The sequence below is a fragment of the Scardinius erythrophthalmus genome (assembly GCF_964197995.2).
Source record: "Scardinius erythrophthalmus genome assembly, chromosome: 11".
Taxonomy (NCBI): domain Eukaryota; kingdom Metazoa; phylum Chordata; class Actinopteri; order Cypriniformes; family Leuciscidae; genus Scardinius; species Scardinius erythrophthalmus.
The window spans coordinates 6,786,134-6,808,106 of NC_138231.1; the positions used below are offsets into that span (position 1 = coordinate 6,786,134).

At 37.8% G+C, this 21,973-nt stretch overlaps 1 protein-coding gene across 1 annotated transcript in view; it reads left to right on the forward strand.

Moving 5' to 3' along the window:
* The window catches only part of klhl29 (kelch like family member 29), a 308,679-nt gene that overhangs the window by 230,714 nt on the left and 55,992 nt on the right, over nt 1-21,973 (forward strand). The window contains exons 7-8 of the mRNA XM_081378916.1: nt 9,092-9,288; nt 13,211-13,470. Of these exons, the coding sequence (XP_081235042.1) occupies nt 9,092-9,288; nt 13,211-13,470 (457 nt within the window). The remainder of the gene's footprint in view (nt 1-9,091; nt 9,289-13,210; nt 13,471-21,973) is intronic.

Consider the following 21,973-nt stretch of genomic DNA (forward strand, 5'->3'; position numbering starts at 1 on the left):
CTAAAAGTCATTCAACTTCAAGTTACTAGCAAAAACAGCTTTTTTGTGTGTGTACATATATAGCATTATACACAGACACGTACCACCATTCAAAAGTTTGGCGTCAGTATGATTTTATTAAATAAGTTAATACTTTTATTCAGCAAGGATGCATTAAATTGATTAAAAGTGACAGTAAAGACATTTATAATGTTACAAAATATTTATATTTTTAATAAATGCTGTACTTTTGAATTTTCTATTAATAAAATCAGTTTCCACAAAAATATTCATCAGCACAACTGATAATAATCAGAAATGTTTCTTGAGAAGCAAATCAGCTTATTAGAATGTATTCTGAAGGATCATGTGACACTGAAGACTGGAGTAATGTAATGATGCTGAAAATTCAGCTTTGACATCACAGTAATAAATAATTAATAAATGAACAGTTGTTTAAACAGTTATTTTAAATGATCTTAATAAGTACTTCACAATATTGCTGTTTTTTATGTATTTTTTTATCAAAAAATCATTTTGGAAAAGGTCAATGTAAGCCTTATATTACTGATTTTATTGTTATAAAAATAACATTTTACTATATATTTTTTTCACTACAGACAATGCCACACTAGTATTGAGTTTTCAAATGTCAGACCACATTTGATCAGCTCAGCTTGCTCGGTTATTAGACAATACAGTGTAACAAATATAGCATAAATATATGCAAAATATAGCTTGTCACTACAAAAGCTGCACTTTTTATTAACATTTGTGCTACTGTCACACTATAAAAACATTTTTTAGCGTCATTAGTTATTTAGTCTCCCCAGCACTCTTTATGCAGTAGTTAGTGTGAGCTTTGAGTGACTGTCCTCAGGGGCCGGTTGCATGAACCGCTACGGCTAGTCTTACAAGTTAGTCATTGATTTTTTTTTTCTTTAAGACTGTTCATGATTTTTGGAAGTTATTTACATAAAAACATAGATTGGCCTAATTTGATACCGAAAAGTAAGACCGCCTGACTGCCCCTTGACTAACTGCTGGGTTATACAAGATCTAAGACACCGTCTTAATATAATGGCTATGTTTATGCAACTGGCCCTTGATGCCCTTCATTTTTCTTGGCATAGTTGCTGGCTATTCACATTCACAATCCAAAGCCTCAGTCCAGTTGGCCGCCTCTATTCAACTGAATGTAGAAACAGCGGTAAACACCGGACCTGTGTAGATGCGCACGCACGTCCCTTTAAGATCCGCCTGCTGTCACTGACCTTGCATGGTTGTTTGGTGATATCAGACTGAAGGACACATGTTTTGGCAGGCGTTGTCCACAGATTAGCCTCCCCAGCTCGGAAATTCACACAGGATTAAATCATTGTTATAGCTCAACTTATGGGCACCTGTATTGAAAATTCATTGTTTCTGTAATTTGTCTTTTTGCGTCTATCAGTATCTTTTAAATTTCTTGCCATTTCACAGACGCATTTATTCAAAGCACTTTTGTGCACGCTAATAGCAAGAAGAGTTTCCCTGAAGCAGCCTCGGGTTAAGTGCCACGCTCAAGGGCAAAGTAATAAAAGAGCAGATTTGTGATCGCAGTACGTCTCCAGTATCTGGGTCACCCTCACCTGGGCATGAACCTGCCGAGTTTGATGCGCAATTCCTTAAAATCAACATGGAATGGCATTTGCTACCCATTATATGGCATATTTCCAACCGAAAAAGACTGAAAATGTGGGGTGGGAATTATTTGGAGGGGAGGGGTTGAAAAATGTGAAAATATTTTCACCACAAATCTACATGTGCACTACATACAGTAGCTTTTAGGTTTGTAATGCTTGTATTGAATAAAGAGTTTAATCTGTGGCATTTACATTCTCTATTAATCAAATGTTGTTGTTGTTGTTTTTGAATTTACAAACCTTAGAAAGATAAAACGCCTTCTTGAAGTTAAAAATTAAAATGAAACTGTAATTGATAACTAGAAAAGCAAAGGTTATTAAAGCCAACCAGACAGACAGATAGATAGATAGATATTGATTGATTGATTGATTGATTGATTTTCTCTCAACATGGGAACAGAAGAGGTGTCAGTCAATCTGAGATATTTTAGTGTAAATTTATGCATTACTTTACTAGTTACTTGAAAAAAGTAATCTGATTACATCTCACGTTACTTTTAATGCATTCCCCAGAACATTGATTATCAGTAAATTCCACTTCCTGTCAAACCAATTCAAAGTGCAATATCAACTTCCTGTAGAGTGTGGCCTATTCAATTAAAATCCACACTCATGAATTCAAAGAAATTGAAAATTCATTTTGAATTTTGTTTTCGTTCAGGTTACGTTATCATGATTTTGGTGGGAAGATTCATTTCTAAATCCTATTTACACAATTTGATGTAAGAGTCTGGTATATTATATAATATCAATTCACAATGCCATGCCCTCATTTACGAGTTGGAACATTGTTTCCTTTTCCTGCTCTCGCCTGAGCCACATGCTATTTTTAGCGCTTGCGCTCTGGCATTAAGCTCATCTGAGGGGTGCAGAGAGAACATGCCACCTGAAGGATATAATGCACCTCCTAAATGTGCACACACGCTCCCCATCGGCCACAGGAAGAAGAAAAGCCATTACCCTCCCCTTTAGCGTCTGCCGCGTGGAGCGCGGAGACGGATCGCCCTCAGTAATTCCATTTTCCCCTCCGGATTTTCAATAAGTATGCTTGGTGCCACTTTAATTCATGGGCAGTGCAAATGCACCAAGCCGTCAGCGAATGTGTGTAATGTGAAACTTAGCTAGCTCAAAGCATCTTTGACACCACACTCTTATTTATTTATTTATATAAGACCGCGCGTTTGTTTTACAGTAGATTTGGCGTTACAAGTGCGAGAAACGAGCAAGGTTTCATTCGGAGAATAGCGGGAGATCATTAATCCCGTGGGGTTTGACAGTCGACTTCTATGAAGGCACAATTACCTCCTGCACTGGAGGAAAGTCACTTTCTGAGGGGTTTTCAGGGAAGCTTGAAGTTTATATACAGTAATGAAGTTCCACAGTATTCTCCTTCATTCATATTTCATGCTGTAATGATTCGACTGCACAACTTTCTCTCCGAACCGCCAAAAAAGAGAATTTTTTAGATTTATTTATTTTTCCCATCATGCTTTTCGGTATCTATATCTGTAGATTTTTCTTTCAGACTTAGTATTAGTTTTGCATCAGTGCTGTGCTAAAAATAATGGCACATGGGAGAGAGTGGGGGTAAACTGTGTCATTTTATATGAGTCGTCCTCTAGGCAAGCAGAAATTAGATGAAATGAAGTATAACTAATACTCCTAATTATATAGCAGGATGTTTGCCGTCAACTGAGATGAAAATAAATTATCTGTAACGTACAGCCATAGAAATCTGAATTCTCAAAAAAAAAAATATATATATATATACCCGTTAAATGTCAAAAAGTCTTGAAGCCTTATTTTGATTATAGTCTTATTTATCATATATATCATTTATTTTGTAGACTTGCGTAATTTACAGAAAATGTATTTTACCTGACTTGTAGTTTGACATGCAAAATGTAAAATAATACATATACATATTTTTATTTATACAGCTACATGATGCACACATCTGTACATAAGTCTTCTGTTCCAGATGTATACTATTTATTATTATTATGATTTCTTAGTCTTACTTATTTAAATGTTATTTCTATTCATAGTGTCATATATGTATGTATGTACAGTATGGTATGTATGTACCCAGAGCAGATTCCTTCTGTGTTTGTGCACACTTGTCAAACAAAGCTCGTTCTGATTGATTCAAAACCAAAACTTTATTAAATGAGTGACACATCTTACCCCACTCTCCTTTACCTCTGCTTTGAGGCCTTTTATTGCTGAAAATTACCACCACATAACGCTGTAGCCCCGTGAGACATTTCTGTCTGGAAACATACATGAACAAAGATAATTATTGTGAAACAAGCATGTTTTCCTTTTTCATCTTTACTGGCAAAGGACAGATAAAATGAGCTCCAGATATTTTCAATTAATATTTTTCTTGGTGCGTGTGGTTAAATGTGTTAAGAGTCAACACTAGCCAGCAGTTTTGTTGGACGTCTCCGGCTAATTTATAATCTGCGTTTGCACACACATGCACCATGTGGCCATCTCCAATCATCCTCATCCTCATGTTGGCTGCTAATGCTGAAAAAATGGCACTTTGAGTGAGAAAAATAATAGATGCTCATTTTTTAAACACTTTCTCTGCTCTATCGCTCACGGACATGCTGTCTTTCTCTCTCTCTCTCTCTCTCGCTCTCTCCATCTTGCTGAAAAACAACGCTTGCAATCAGCAGCTCCATAAATATGCACCTCTCTCCAAAGCCAGAGTGATTTCCATAATAAAAGTGCTCAGACAAAGCAAATTGCTACTCCAGCCGATTCAGATTGCACTAATTGACCTGGTTGATGAACATGCTTTTGTTTTATTTCTTTCTCTGTCTTTTTCCGTTCTTATCCCCCCCCCCTCCCCTCCCCCTTCTCCTCTCTATCACCTTCATAACTTAACCCTGGACCAACATCCCATTCTATTATCTTAAAACCTATCGCCACGGCAATTAGAGAGGACAACAATAACAAACTCTGGCTTTTTTTGCTTTTCAGGAGGGAGTGGCGTTTCTTAATCTTTTCAGCTGTAGTTCCAGGGGCGTAATTGCACATTCTCCTCTTGAGTTGTCCTTCTCCTCCCTCAAGTACTCAATCATTGGAGACTAATGACACCCTACGCACTCCTATGTTCATGCACAGGGCCACGCTGACAGTGCAAATGACACCGGGGACTTTGTTTAGGTTTGGTGGGGGGTCACTCTCAAAGATCCAGTCATGGAACACCAGAAGAATGGCTGCTGGCGTCCTGTGGCAGAACTAACGTCCCCTTCTCTCTTACTCTCTCTTCTTCACTGTCACCATCCTCCACGCGCCTTCACCCTGTCCGTCAGTGTGTCTGTGTATCCTCCCGTCACGTTTTTTTGGAGCTGTCGTAGTCTTCAACAGGTTATGTGTCCTGTCAAAGTCATTGTTGCCAAAATTTACGCCAGTATTGTGTTAAAAATACTCAGTGTGTTTTCACCTATAGTGCAAGAAGATGGGATCTTCTCAGGCCACAATCGAGAAGTAGTTCGCCCCAAAATGTTATCGTTGTTTACTTTCCCCATGATGTTTTTTTTTCTTTCTTTCGGGAAACACAAAAGATCTTCGACAGTTCGGGATCCCTCAAAATTAGTTTTTTAGTTCCTCATTTAGCTCCTCGCACAAAGCTATTGTATGGCTTCAGAGGACTTGGAATATAGTGCATGACTTTTTTGCATTTTTTTAATAATACCTTTATGGTGCTGTTCTTTATGAGAGAATAAATCACAATCCACAATTTTGTTTTTAATAATAATACAGAGTTAAAACAACATGGGCTGAGTAATAATGACCAAATGTCAAGTTTGGAAAGGTTTTGGGGTTTTGCCACTAACTTTATTTTTATAATGACATTTAAATACACTTAATACAATATATATACTCTTTGTATATTTTAATAATTTAGTTGGCAATATTGTACTAAAACACTTAAAAACGTAATGTTTTATTTTCCCATCCTTAAAGGAATTTCATGAATAAATAAATAAATAACTATATATTATATTATTATATTATATATCACGATTAATCGATTCCATCATAAAAGTTTGTTTATATAATATATGTGTATATATATTATTATTATTATTTATATATATATATATATCTTTATATATGTCTGTGTATGGATATAAATGTGTTTGTATGTATGTACACACATACACACTTTTATATATATAAATATACACACACACACATATTATATAAACAAACTTTTATTTTAGAATAGATTATTCGCGATTAATCGATTTGACAGCACTAATTATATTATATTATATTAATTATATTATATTTATTATTATATTATATTATATTATATTAATTATTATATTATATTATATTAACAACGAAGTAGCTAGCCATTACAGCTACGTTCTGCAGATGTAAAAATGACCTTTTCTTTTTGTTTATTGCTTCCCAAAAGCGTCATTCTCTTAGATCATTGTTATAGTTACGTTTTGTGTTATAGTTTTATAGTTTAAGTTGTGTTTTATATCTGTTGGATTATTGTTTTGATATTTGAGGCAAAATCCACAAGCTTTAAATGCATGAAAGTGCACTTGTAGTAGTAAACTTAGAATATGTTAATAAAGTGTAATTATTACTTTTATAGTATTTGCCATTTTATTTGTGTGCTATATGCACTGCATCCAGTTGTAGGCTAAAAGGACAGTTTATATAAAAAAAAAAATATATATGTAAGAAGTTGAAAATGTGATGAAATATTTTGCTTTAGAAACACTGGCATTCCCAGCTGCTTATTTTGAATGGTGTAGCATTTACACACTTGATGTTGTTAAAACATTGCATCATTTTGCAGAGAGTTTTCACTCTGTGGGAACCGTGGGAAGATGATTTTAGAATTGCATGAAACTTAGACAGCTCACCATCACATTTAAAGCAAATATGTAACGCTAGATTGAATGGCCTGCAAGTGTAATCAATAAATTAGCTGGAAAACAATCACCCGAAATGACCGTTTCTTTGAAAACCTGCAGGCGGATCATCACGGTATTGGATACTGAGCCAAGAAAAATATCTAGAAATCACCTCATTTTCACCTAATGGCCTTTCCATGTATATCGGCTTTCCGTCTGGTAGCCTGGCAGTTATCTGGTGACTGTACACATCAGTGCTATCTTCAGCCGACACTAAAACACAATCAACGGTTGCGTGGCTATTCATTTCACTCCTCCTGCCCTTGACCTTCAGGGGATTATCGTTTCACTCAGAGCATAAAACCCCTGATGCTGCTCATTATTCACATTTCCCATCCCCCCCCATGGGAATTATTATTTGAAGTGATCAGGGCAATTGCATGTGAAAGACATGAGCAGGCAGGTAACTCTGGGCTGAGAGTCTCACACACAGATACCGAGAGGTCGTGTGTCGTGAATGTGCTCGGGGTGCTGGACGGATCTTATTAACGTAATGAAACGCTTCCATCTCCGCCAGTTTACTGTGCGATCGCTCCACGTGGACAGGCAGATTGCGTATCAACCCTCCTCCCCTTCCATGACTTTCTCCCTCCTGTCATTCTTTCTGTGCATTTGTGCGTCACCTGCACCCATCCTCAAAGCATGCCATGGTGATGTGTCATAAAAACAGTCTTTCATTCTTTGATTCAGATTGTGTTTAATTTCAGATGCAAGAAACCGAGTGCACTGTATCTGTGCTTTATGATTTTCCTGTAGGGTCGTTCTACAAAACGGATGCCTTTTGGGTACAAAAGAAAAGAAAAAAGATAAACAATGCATAACTAGTGCCAACTTTTACTGTGTTAATAGAGAGTTTTGTATTTTTATCTTTTTTTGTCTTGAGAATGCCATTTTTCTACTCTCTATATAACATTCACATTTTGATGTCCAATCCAAAATTTTGTACAATTTGTCTTGTATATTTTAGTCGATAGTGTAGTACTAAAAAGTTGTTTTTACTCTATTTTTTACCATATGTTTCCTCTTTAAACTAATTTTATTTATTTAAGATAATAAATTAAATCTAAATCAAATAATTAAAAAATAATACATATTTGTACATGTCTATAATTATATTTTAAATAATACTTTTATTATATAAATATAAACTTTTAAAATATAAACCTTTTATTATATACATTTTTTCATTTGAATAATTATTTATTTAAAAAAATATATATTTAAAATGAAAAATATATAAATTTGTCATATTTTAATTTAAGATAAAAAGATAAAAAAATCCTTTTGTGTTCCGAAAAAGAAAGAATTTCGTACTGCATTAGAAAAACATTAGGGTGAGTAAATGACTTAATTTTCATTTTAGGGAAGACCCCCCAAACCTTATTCCTTTAACCCCCCAAAATATATTAAAATGTATTAATTTGCCCTGAGATAGCACACTGCATTTTATTCACACTTGAACACATTATATATCTAATATAATGTTTAAAATCTTACAGACACTTACTTTAAAGGGACAGTTCACCCAAACATGAAAATGACCTCATAATTCACTCACCCTCAAGCCATCATAAGTGTATATGACTTTCTTCTTTCAGCCGAACACAATCTGAGTTATATAAAATAATATCCTGGCTCTTCCAAGCATTGTAATGGGAGTGAATAGTAACTGAGATTTTGAAGCTCCAAAAAGCACATCCATCCATCATAAAAGTAATCCATACGACTCCAGTGAGTTAATAAATGCAGAAAAATATCCATATTTAGAACTTTATAAACTATAATCACTGGCGAGTCGAGTTCCGGCGGGAGAGTGACCTCTGACCCGACACATGACGTATTTACGAACACAGAAGCGCAGAGGATAGAGCAAAACTAAACGAATTAAAAGTCTAAAACAAGATTTTTAAGGAGAAATGTGGGAGGAGCTTGAGTTTGTTGCACAGCTCTATTAGTTTGAACCACGAGAGTCGTCTACTTTCACCTAAGCTTACACTACTTCTACATCATGCATCGAGTCACAGGTCACTCTTCCGCCAGAACGAGACTCGCGTACGGCTGTTATCGCAACCCAGTGATTATAAGCCAGTTTATAAAATTATAAATATGCATGTTTGGATATAAATATGGATGCGCTTTTTGGAGCTTCAAAAACTCAGGCTCTATTCACTCCCATTGTAAAGCTGGGAAGAGCCAGAATATTTCATAATATAACTCCGACTGTGTCCCGCTGAAAGAAGTAAGCCATATACACCTACTGTTGGATGGCTTGAGGGTGAGTGAATTATGGGATAGTTTTCATTTTTGGGTGAACTACCCCTTTAAAAATGAGTTTATCAAACTGGAAAAGGCAGCCGCTGCATAGAATCATCCTGTAATGGATTTTGGGTATGCCATAAGACTTTCCTTTAGGTCATGACCTCTGTGTTTGTGTGTTTGGTGTACGTCTGTGTGCGTGTGTGTCGTCAGGTCGTCCAGAGAGACGGGGACTGGAGAGAAGCTGGAGCTGAAGATGACTAACATTGGTGCAGATGTGCTGGAGCTGCTGCTGGAGTTCGTCTACACCGGCTCGCTGGTCATCCACTCGGCCAACGCCAAAACCCTGCTGGAGGCCGCCAACAAGTTCCAGTTCAACACCTTCTGCAAAGTCTGCGTGTCTTTCTTAGGTACGTAACTCAAAAGATCCCAGCATCCATCAGATGAAGTCATGTACATGCTGCGTTTCTCTCTCTCTGCAGGATGATGTATTCTTTCATTTGGATAAAGGTCAGAGAACAATTGCATTGAAATGTCAAACCCAATGTCTCAATCTCATCCAGCACTGATTATTCCGATCAATACCAAATATGGAGGAAGTTCAGATGGCATGTAGGCGTCCGATGTGACCATCAGAGTGAGGAAAGCTCTGGCAGGAGATGAGGAAAAATTTAGGCAGAGAAAGTATGAGTGTTTCTTCACTGTGAACTTTTAGACAACAAACTCTCTTAAACAGGCAATAAAAAGCTAACGTTTTATGCATCATAAATCCTATTTTCACACTTTTTTAATAGTTGTACAAAATCCAGATTGATTGGGAATGCTGCACAATAAGAATTTTTCTTATTTACTCTACTGTTAAAAACTTTGGATTTTTTATTAAAGAATTTTATTCAGCAAAAATGCATTAAATTGATTTAAAAAAAAAAATCTGAACTTTCTATTCATCAAAGAATCCTGAAATAAAATGTATATTATTCATTGTTTTCCCTTTCCCTTAAAATATGTAAATCTATTTGATGGTTGAAAGTTTGGGACATGGGTAAAATAATAAAAAGGCATTTGAGCAAAAATAAATGTTAAAGACATGGTGAAAAAGTTTTCCAGATGGTTTAATTGTGACTTTCTTTGTAATAAAAAGAAAACAAATGTTGAAATATGTTAGTTGTCATAAAAAATGACATGAAAGTGCTCTTAGTTGAAGAAACACTCATATATAATGCTAGTGGAGCCGCTCAGAAGTGGTTCAGCGAATGTTAACTAATGAAAGAGTCATGCTGATGAGGTTTGTGCTGCCATTGATATACTGCACATCTTAAGAATGCGGACAAAGACAAACTTTTGTTTTAAACGGTCATTTGATCCGGCATTGAGATCACTTATTGATTCGTTTCTTTCGAGTCTGCAGAAATGGTCGAGTATATTTGGAAGTGTCTGTAAGACCCCAACAAATGAAAGTCAGCGTAATGCATTCAGAAACAACAGGTTGAAGATTGGTTTGTGCCTTTGGGCAAAAAAAAAAAAAAAAAATCTGATTGCATGTCAAAGTTACTAAAGTACAAAACAATTGATTAAGTCCAGGGAGGGAGTGTTGAAATAAGGGGAGCAAAAGGTTTGGAAATATATCTCAATAGGCACATAGTCTGGAAATTCCAATAGCGCATATTATTACCAGAGCGTGTTTTAAAATCGGTTTAAGAAAAAGAGGTTACATCAGCTGAAGTGATATTGATAGCGAGGTGCAGCCCATGTGTTAGTGCTGGGCGCTGCTGTTTGTAATGCCACACACAGCACCGTTGACTCAGAAACTTCAGAGCGTGTCTACACACTCATGCCAGGCCGGGCATAAGCCTCGCTCTGCGGTCTGTCTCTGCGGCACGCCATTTATGGCCTCTGGCAGAAACCTCACCTAAAAAAATTATCATTTTTCCTTCCTCCGGGAGTGGAAGAAGACGAGTGGCCCGTTTGGCTTATTGGTGATGGCACGCTCCAGGCCTGCCTCCAAAGGCACAGACATAATAAAAGCCCATCTGCCTCCACCAGACGCTCACTGAACCAGTTTTACAACAATTTGTACTCTTATGTTTTATTTTGGAGACAAATTGGGTTGCGTAAGACCTACACAGTCACACCGATGTCATGTCACAGTGGTTTCATGCCGTCCACATTTATTATGTTTATCTGATTCAGGTTGCACCTGTTCATTTGATTCTGGTCGACAGAGACAAACCGTTTTGCATTGCAGTAGGCACAAGTTTCAATTTCAGTTACTTAATAAAATAAAATAAAAGAAGTTTATAGTTTTTGAATTTAAAAATTACAATTGAAATGCTCGTGAGAAACTTGCGTGCACACAATAAATTTTCACGTGCACACAAAAAACTTTTTTGTGCTCATGCGTTACAATTTGTTGATAACCTTTTTCCTTTTTGCGTTTCTGCCATCTTACTACTTACTAGGAAAAAACGAGAGCATGGATGTGCTTTAATTAACAGAGATATTTTTTGCTCAAAATTCGGCTTTCGTTAGAGCAGTATCAAGGCCTTATGTCCACATCCTCTGTGGCGACCATGAAACCGCGCCGTGAAATGGGCTGATGGAACAACATGGCTGTGTACATTGCCCTATTTGCCAAGTTCTAGGGTCCATAAAAAATATTGTTACTGTAAAAACTGTTCAAAATTTGGCTTTTGTTAGGGCAGAATGTCATATTTCAAGGTCTTATCTCCGCTTTAACGAATTTAAGTCTGTGGCGGCAGAGAAACTGTGCTGTGCTGCGAAATGGCACAATGTGTGCATTGTCCTAAATGCCAAGTTCAATGGTTCATAAAAATATTGGTACAATAAAAGGTGCTCAATTTTGATTTTGTTAAAGCAGTTTGTCTAGAATGAGGCTGAATCCAGCTACTTATTCATTTGTCACTTATTGACGCGTGAGCCGCCCCTTTATATAATGCGAGCTATATATTATATATTAGTACTCTATATCTATGGCTCTGCTCATAGTAAGCTCTGTTATAATTGAATGAAGAAAGTCAGCATTTTTACGCCACCTGTAAGGAATGCGTTAAATCTGACAAAGTGGTTTAATAAATGCTTTATTGACCTTTTTAGCACATGTACTGTACCAATATTTTAAAATGTTCCATTAAAGTTGTAAACGGGCCAATATAAATATACTGCCCTAACGAAATCCAAATTTTGAGCTCTTTTTTTTTACTGTTCCAATCTTTTTTAATGAACCATTAAACAATTTTAAATGCAAGCATATGACATGATTAAGTTTGGGGTCTGTAAGCTTTTTTTAAATGTTTTTGAAAGTCTCTTATGCGCATGATCAAAAATACAGTAAAAAATAAATATATACATTACAAATATTACAATTTAAACCAGTTTTATTGTATTATACTTATACTTTTAATGTTAAATTTTAAAATGTACAAGTATGTTCTTTCTTTCTTTCTTTCTTTCTTTCTTTCTTTCTTTCTTTCTTTCTTTCTTTCTTTCTTTCTTTCTTTCTTTCTTTCTTTCTATAGGCACACTATTTTTATCATAATTAAACTTACATCTTACATTTAGTAGCTGCAGTCCTTAATTTGTTTAGTTCAAATTTACAAAATGTATATAGTAATTGAGTACATCATGAATCCATTTTTTGTTTTGTTTTTCTTATCCTGAATCACTACAGTACACCTATAATAAGCGTTTATATTCTGACTATTTTAGACTGGTACGGGTCGTTCCACTGCGGAGTATCCCAGTACCTGTGTGACTCATCATAGACATAAACAGAGAGAAGTAGCTCCGGCTACAATGTTCTTCCACAAGACACATGCAGTTCTGTTTTATTAACCTCTAGAGCACCAAAAGTCACAGACTGCAGCTTTAATTATTCTTTTCAAATTTGAATTCGTAAGAGTCTCTTAAGAAAACACTCAGACTGGCAATCCAGACTTATATTCATTCACCACGACACAAGTGTCAGACTCATATTCTGCTCTTACGGTGTAAAGTAGGGCTCTCCACTTACAAAAACACACTTGCCTTGTTTAAAACATGGACCTTTGCACCCGCTTGGTCAAATACTTTAAGACGTGACTCAGCGGGACTAAAGATGAGCTTCACCTTGCCATTCTAATCCGTGGGACAGCGTCCCAACCCGCTGCACTGAGCTCAATTGATTTGTTCTGTTGTTCGTCTCCGGAATGCCTTAAGCAGGGCCCCTTTCTGGAGCCTTGAGATATACAGCACAGATAGCTCTGCTAGAGCCCTCGTCCCCTCTGTGCTGTGATCTTTTATGGATGTGAGCGCCTCTCTTGTTCTCTTCTTCAGAAAAGCAGCTGACTGCAGCAAACTGCCTGGGGGTTCTGGCCATGGCTGAGGCCATGTGCTGCACGGAGCTACACAACATGGCCAAGGCCTTCGCTCTGCAGAACTTCCCTGATGTGGCGGGACAAGACGAGATCCTCAGCGTCTCCAAAGAAGACCTGAACAACTACCTGTCCAATGACAGCCTGAACACCAAGGCAGAGGAGCTGGTTTATGAGACCGTCATCAAGTGGATCAAGAAGGACCCAGTCAATAGAGTGCAGGTGAGATGTTCACATGTGTGTGTGAAGTTGTTTCAAATCTGTAACTTGACAAGCTACTTATTAAAGTAGTGTGGGTGCTGTAAAACTACCTTTTGTCCTCCACTGTTTGGGGCAGTCATGGCCTAATGGTTATTTCACACAGACAGTCAGACTGGTAACCCGAAGGTTGCGGGTTCGATTTTTTGCACCACAGCAAAACATGTCTGCCCACTGCTCCGAATGTGTGTGTCCACGGTTTGCAGTGTATGTGTGTTCACTACTCACTGCTCCTAATGTGTGTGCACTAACTTGGATGGGTTAAATGCTGAGGACAAATTCCGATAATGGGTTACGATACTTGACCTTCACTTGTAAAAAGGTTTGATAAAATTTGATGATAACTTTGAAAACATTCGTTTGGCTTTCGACCAAAAAAGAAAATTCGGTCGAATGAAAATATCTGTCATTATTTACTCACTTTTGTGTCTTTTCAAACCCATAAGCTTTGGAACATACAATTCCTGTACGAATGAGTCTTATGAGCTTGTTCTTTTATAGTGAAGCAAAAACAGTCTTACGGGCTGGTTCTTTTTAGTAAATCAAAAACCAAGCACAACCAGTGTAGTGCAGTTCTTGAATAAATGATTCTTAAGAGCTGATTCTTTTTAGTGAATCAATCAAAAACACACTGAGCAGACTGTATAGTGTGATTACCAAACAAATGCGTTTGGTTCAATTTGGTTCAAAAAAGTTAAATTGTGCGAATCAAAAACATACTGCACAACCAATGTAGTCTGATTCCTGAACAATTGACTCTTATGAGCCTATTATTTTTAGTGAATCAAAATCATATAGTGAAGCTACATTGTCTGGTTTCTGAACTAATGATTTTAATTAGAGAATAAAAAATAACCCTTTTATTGAATTAATCAAAAATATTAATCAGAAAACAGTGTGACAAGTCTGATTCCTGAGCGAATGACTGCTATTAGCCTGTTTTTTTTTCTTTAACCCTCTGGAGTCTGGGCTGTTTTTGGGGCCCTTGAGATGTTCTGACATGCCCTGACATTTGTGCTTTTTTCAGTTGCTTATAAACATATTAATGGCAAAGGTGTAAATTCACTCTATAAAGCACAAACAGGGCTACAATAATATGTGAGCCACGTGAATGTACATGTTTTCATTTTTGAGAGAATAATGTTTATGCATGGATATTGAAAAAACTAAAAACTAAAATTTCTGAAATAAGGCCTCAAAACACATAGTAAATATGTGTCAATAAGACTTTTGACTAATGGATGTCCTCGCCTATAATTTTTTCTTCAAAATTATGTGAAAATAGTCTTGCTTTATTGTTCACATAAAGCCATACATTGATTTAAATTGATGTAAAACAGGTTTTGCTTGGAAAGCCAATATGCGAGGGGGCGTGAACGAGGAGTGGTTTACACCTGAAATTACAATGTCCCATCCCACTCTGCATAATTAGCCATTCACACAGGTGTGAAACTGGCTGAGCCACAATGCAAGGACAAAGGATCTTTTGAAGAAGACTTATATTGACCATTTAAGATTTTGCTTACATTTATCTTGTAAATATGTTTTGCTATTTTATTAAAAAGGTTACAATTACAACAATAATTAGCCTACAATTTCAACAATATTTCAAGTGTACTCTTTCTTTGTAAAAAAAAAAAAAAAAAAAGATTATAGGCCTACATTTTATCTATGTATTCATTACAGCTAACATCTTAGTTGATGACTTTATTTTTGACAAAAATAGTAGGCTATTTTATATATAGAAATTGCTAAACAAAAGCTTATTTGACGAGGCAGTATATTCTACAGTAAAAACTGTACCCAAATCTACTAAACAAAATGTTGTCTTTCGTATTTCGCCTGAATGTAACGTTGTTTTCATGAAATATTAGGGCATATAAATGTTAATTTGCAGTTTACGTTGCTTATACAAATAGCCTACATTTTATTTCAACATATTTCAGTCGATTTTTACCCATCTCCGTATAGCAATACGGTTTGCTAAAAAAATCATCATTCGTTGACGATAGGCTTTTGACTCGCGATCTTTGCAGTAGGCTAGTGAACGCACCGGATAAATGCACATTTATTAGGCTATAGTTTTTTTGTTTTGGATGGTTTTGTTTAGAAACAGCTTTCTGTAAATATATTTCACATTTTTTAGACATGTGAGGCGAGTAGGCTCATGATTCATGATGATCTCCAGTTCAAGCACCATGTTGTGATTGCCTATAGGCCTATTTACTTTAAATCCAGGAAATTTGTTAATGAAAAAATTATTAAAATTAAGATACAATTGATACAAAACGAAATTCGTTTTAAAGAAAGGATTTGTACTTTCTGTTTTGAGGTCCCTGTGAAAGTTTTAGAGCGCTCGCGTCCATAATGGAGAACTGTCAGGTAATATTGTTTTTTGCCAGCTGTGGTAAACAGCGCGCATCTATGCCGTTCATTCATTCATAAACAGAAACCCGAGAAGGAAAAACTTACTAGTATTCCTCAGCTCGTATTCCTCGTATTCCTCATTATTCCTCACAGCGCTGTGTTGTAAACAAGTAATGTTCTGAATAAACTTGTGTTTTGGTTGTCTCGAGCTGATACAGGGGGCGTTCACAGGATTGCGCGGATTACCTCAGCCATTTGCGTTTGAATAGCACGCGCTCTCCGTGGGCGGAGTCACATTACATTTGAATTAGCTCTAATGAGGTCGACTGGAATCGCTCTCTTTTAATACAGATTTCACAAGATGAGAATATTTGTTTTTTATATAAATTACTTCAGTAAAAAGAAGAGAATTCAAGGTTCATGCCTGTGTGTCTGAATGCCTGTTTGACTGAGTATTCACTGAGCTACAGCTCATTTTCGGACGCGTTTTAGAATGGACTACACGGACACAGAGAAGGCAGAACTCGCTTCGTGTTTATTTTTCTTCATTTGGCAAAAAGCACAACACTTTGTTTTTATTGTGAGTATACACAAAAATAATACACATTTAACAGAATCGATTGATGTATGAAACTTGTTTTGTAAAATCAAAGTCAAAAGAGAATTTCGGGTCTCAATCAACTCATAAGGAAAAAAATCGAGCAGATCACGCCGGCGTGATCTCCGACCTCTGAGGGTTAATGCATAAATAAAAAATATACAGTGACCAATATAGTCCAGTTCCTGAATAACTGACTCTTATGAGCTGATTCTTTTTAGTGAATCAAAAATGAATGGCACAAACTGTGCAGTCTGATTCCTGAAGAAATGACTCTTAAAGGAACACTCCACCGTTTTTTCATATTAAACTATGTTATTCCCTTAACTAAGACGAGTTGATACATACCTCTCTCTTGTCTCAGTGCGTGCACTCAATTGCTCTGGCTCACGGTGACACTTTGATAGCACTTAGCTTAGCCCAGTTCGTTCATTAGGAACCAAACAGAGATGAAGTTAGAAGCAACCAAACACCTCCACGTTTTCCCTATTTTAATACAGTTACACAATAGTAAAAGGATAACTATAATGGATGGCGGAATAGCACTTGGGACTCGGGAGCACTTCGACTCGTCGCAGTAAAAAGTCACGTTGGTTCTAATGACAGAAGGGAGAGGGAGAGGGGGAGAGGATTTTTCAGGAGTGACTTTTTACTGTGCCGAGTCGAAGTGCTCCCGAGTCCCAAGTGCTATTCCGCCATACATTATAGTTATCCTTTTTACCCGCTTAGAAAAGCGCCACGTTTTATTTTGTGTTACCATACTTGGTCGTGTAACTACTCGTGTAACTGTATTTAAATAGGGAAAACGTGGAGGTCACTTCTAACTTCATCTCTGTTTGGTTCCTAATGAACGAACTGGGCTTAGCTAAGTGCTATCAAAGTGTCACCGCGAGCCAGAGCGATTGAGTGTACTCACTGAGACGAGAGAGGTATGTATCAACTCATCTTAGTTAAGGGAATAACATAGTTTAATATGAAAAAACGGTGGAGTGTTCCTTTAAACTTTTATTTTTTAGTTAATAAATAAAAAATATACAGAGTGATCAATGCAGCCCGATTCCCAAATTAATGTCTCTTATGAACTGTTTTTTTAGTGAATCAAAACCATTCAACACAACCAGTGTAGATAAAAACTTCCCACTGTTATATGTGCCCATAAAATCTATTTCTTATCCAGCATACATATATTGAGTGTTTATTAAAAAAAGTCTGTACTTAAAAAATTTTTACTGTCTGTTGTTCACATTGAGACTTAAAACTTAGTAGGCTGTTTTATTTAGCACTGTGACTGCTTTCAGTTTTGTAGTTCTGTGTGAAAGCTGAATTTTCCCTTTTTTTGTTGAGACACTCCAAGGGTTCAGGCCCCCTGAAGTGCCTTTGTTTCTTTATGGATCAAAAGACCTGTCTGCGGTGGGCTAGACAATTCAATAGGGCTTTCTCAAATCTCTCTCCACATTGAAGAAGTTTTGGCTTCCTGGAACCCCGAGAACAAGAGGTCAACACCATTTTGCTGTCCTTGCACTTCTATTTCTGCTACCCTGAAGAATACATTCAGGCCACTCGCAGCAAACATAAATAAGAGAGAGCGGAGCAAAGAAGCGTGCAGGAGCCAGCGGCCGAGATCAGATATTCAGGGGCCGTGTGGCATGACATTAGACCCTTTGGAGTACTGATGGGGTGCTGAGACTGTCTGAAATGGATGAGCCATGTGTGACAGTGCCGCTGCTTAAAAAAAAACTCATGCACCACCACAAGTTTCTCTCCGCTATAAAACGGCCCGCGACTGCGCACAGTTCATAATCAACTCTGGAACATTGGGATGCGGATGCATTTTTTACAATCTTTCTGTGTGTCTCTCTCTTTTACTGAATTTCACCCCTTTCCAGACCCCGATGGAAGCGTTTGGATTGAATCCACTGACATTTCCTAAGGATATATCAGCTCCAATTGTCACAGTCGATGCACAAACGCTAAGGCAAATGTTTGTTGTTGCTCTGAGCAAACGTTTGTTCGCGGAGCTCTACAAACATGCTCCGGCAGTCTGAGATGGACGAGAGATGGGAATCGTTTTTGGCCGAAACTATAGATAATGTAAAAATAACAGCTTTTATGCTTCACAGTAAATTAGTGGTGAATTAGTGGGCGGCGCGTTGGGCTGTGTACAGCCGCCAGACCTCCATGCGCAGTGATGTATGGATCTTTATTGTGCAATCCTTCACGCCGTTGCACAATTTGCATTAGTTTATTACAGTGAGTCAACATGCTTTTTATGTGCTTGTAACACAAGGGCCCGCGCGAGCCGCTGGGGAAAGAGCCGAGCTTAAAATAGAGCTTCTTACGGCACACCTGGGACCGGCGCCGAGCTCCTGCATAAGATGTGAACGATCAGCCTGTCCTAATGTTAGTAAATGATCTTTCTTTTGTCCTTGGTCCAGTAGTCATACGTCTAGATGGACTGGCTGATTAATGGCGTCACGTGACTCATTCCGATCTGGATTAGTGTATGAGAGACTGTGGGAAGAAATTGGATTGAGAAAGCTATGTCATTCAGAGGTATGATAGAAGAATTCAGTGTTTAGCCGTGTGTTTTAACACTTGCCTAATGAATGAGAAGGATCAGCCGGGTTTACTGAAGCATTCAGAACACACAGATCTATTCTCAAGCAGCCAGACTTTATATACTCCTGGAGAAAACATCTATTAACCTGTTAATATGGATGAGCAGATAGATAGCATGCCTTTATCTTAAAATTAAATTTAACCACTTCTCATAAAGAAACAAGAACATGGTCTTATCAATTAATGATATATGCATTCTTGCATACATCATTCTTCATTCTTTTAGACAGACATATTTCTTTGTATAAATATCGATTAATCCTGATTAAAGCTATTAAGTTATTAAGTCAAGAACATTGGGTGAATTTTTTTTTTATGATGAACAGCAGCAGACATTCACAAATAGAAAACAGTTATTTTAAATTGTAATAATATTACAGCATTTACTGTATTTTGATCAAATAAAAGCACTTCCTAAAAGAGACTTCCTTCAAAATAATTAAAAAATCTAACCTAATTTAAACTGAATTGCAGTGCGTATTTGTATATATTTGATTACTTTACAATAGACTCATTGTTATTGTGCCTTTTATTTATATATTGTTTCTATATTTATAATCAAGAGATTATATATTTTTATCTTTAATAAAAGCTTGCAATGTTGATTTATCTCAGAGCTATTTTTAAATCCCTATGGAAACATGAATGTTTTTTTGTGAGGATTTTTCTCACCTTCACTGGACAGTAGGAAAAGAGATTGGAAACAATTGGAGTGTAGAGAGGGGAACAAGACCAGGAAAGAACCAAAGGCTTTGGCTCATACTTTATTTTATAGTTCTTTACTTCTTGATCCAAAGTGGCTTAAAAAGTTAGCAGTAACTTTTGCGCTCTATTGAACATTCAAGTCACACAGTTTCAGTGCCGACTTTCCTGTGAATCAGTTAATAACGACAATCTGATTGCTATCAGCAAATTACAATTACTGGGCAAACATTACATCAACTGCTTAACATTCTTGAGCCAAACTGATAAAGTTTATAATGTGTCCCCAACACTTTTCTCGTTGTTCTTATGTTCTGCCTCTTTTGAAGCCCCAATTGCAACGTGTATGTCCTGACTCTACTGTTTTGCCCTGTGCGTCAAATTTGCTTTGGACGGTCTGATACTGTAGGCCAGGGGTGTCCAAACTCATTCCTGGAGGGCCACTGTCCTGCAGAGTTCAGCTTCAACTTACTTCAACACTCCTCCTGGAAGTTTCTTGTATGCTTAGTGTAACTGATGTAGGCCAGTAAGAGCTGTGTGTAAACCTCACTCCCCTGGCGTCAAAAGGTGTGCTAGCCACTGACGCTAGCCGCTGCGGTCTTTAGCTTCCTTGTTAGCTGGCCGGTCTCCCACACTGGAGACGCCAGTTTGAGTCCCGCTCGGGGCAGGTAGAGTAGGACCGGTTACATTTCATGCCATGACCCAGATGGGAGTGAGGTTTACGGGGGGTGAGATTAACGGACCTAGACCAGTAAGAGCTGTGTGTGTAAACCTCACTCCCCTGGCCTCAAGAGGCGTGCTAGGAACTGACGCTAACGGCTGGGGTCTTTAGCTTCTTTGTTAGCGTGCCCGCCTCCCACACCGGAGACGTCGATCCGAGTCCTGCTCGGAGCATGCCGAGTAAGTCCAGTTTAATTTGGTGCCGTGACCCGGATAAAAGTGAGGTTTAGGGGGGTGAGATTACAAACGTTGGCCAGTAAGAGCTGTGCGAGTAGACTTCACTACCCTGGCCTCAAAAGATGCGCTAGCGCTGCGGTCTTTAGCGCTCTTGTTAGCGTGCCCACCTCCCACGCTGGAGACCGTGGTTCGAGTCCCGCTCGGAGCGGGTCAAGAACTGATTGCACAAGTAGAACCTTGATAAGCTGGTTCAGGTGCGTTTAATTGGACAGGACAGGACAGTTGCCCTCCAGGAGCAGAACTGGACACCCCTATTGTAGGCTAAGATTACATTGTTCAAAAGAGAAAGCGAGCTTCATAGTCTGACTGCCTCCAGTCACTCAAATTTCATGTGCAAAAACAGAATGTGGCAAAGGCTTTGATAAACCTCACTCTCTGTGCCATGCGTTCACCTGCCGGGACCGAGCAGCAGTGACTCCGTCACTCAAACGCTGACTAAACTTCCCGAGATTGCTAACAGCACGGCACTGGAGCCGCTAAAGATCAGGCCCCTGCCCTGCCGAGCACGGCATGTCCAGAGTCCGACCCACATGCTTTCAATTACAGACACCTCCCCTCCCGCCAAGTCCCGTGCAAAGGAGCCATTAAAGAAACGCCCTGGATGATTTCGTACGACGCTTTATCGTGACCGAACGGTGAGGCCGCCTGACAAAGAAGGTTGATTAATTGCATCTCCTTTGAGGAGAGAACTAATATGCAGCTGAAAAGAATGCTTAATGATGGTTTTTGCACAAGGGGGCAATCTGCATTCACCCTTGGCAGGGAGATCTAATTCAGCAGTCAGAAAATAACAATGGATGTACCAGCGTTGATGCTCTGTCCTGGCAGACAGCACTCATTAGTTGCCGGGGTCATGTTTGACTTGAGGGCAGAGGAGAATCTTCCCATTTCAGCCTTTTAATGAGATCAGAACTCGTTGAATTTGCAGATGTTACTGAGGACTTCAATCTCACCCCTCATTCTGTCGGAGTATAAAGACATGCAGACTGGATTATTAACAATTCGAAATAACCATTTAGTCTCAATTAGAACTGTTAGTATAGTAATATATAGAAGTGAAGTGCATGAGTTTATTATCATTTGCTGATAAAATGTGCAGGCTGGTTATCATATTCTTTAGACTTTTATATTATTGATATTAAGTATACGAGTGCTTAATTTCACACCATAAAAAAAAAAAAAAAAAAATTCTTTCTGGCCCTGTGGAAAGAGTTTGGTCTACTA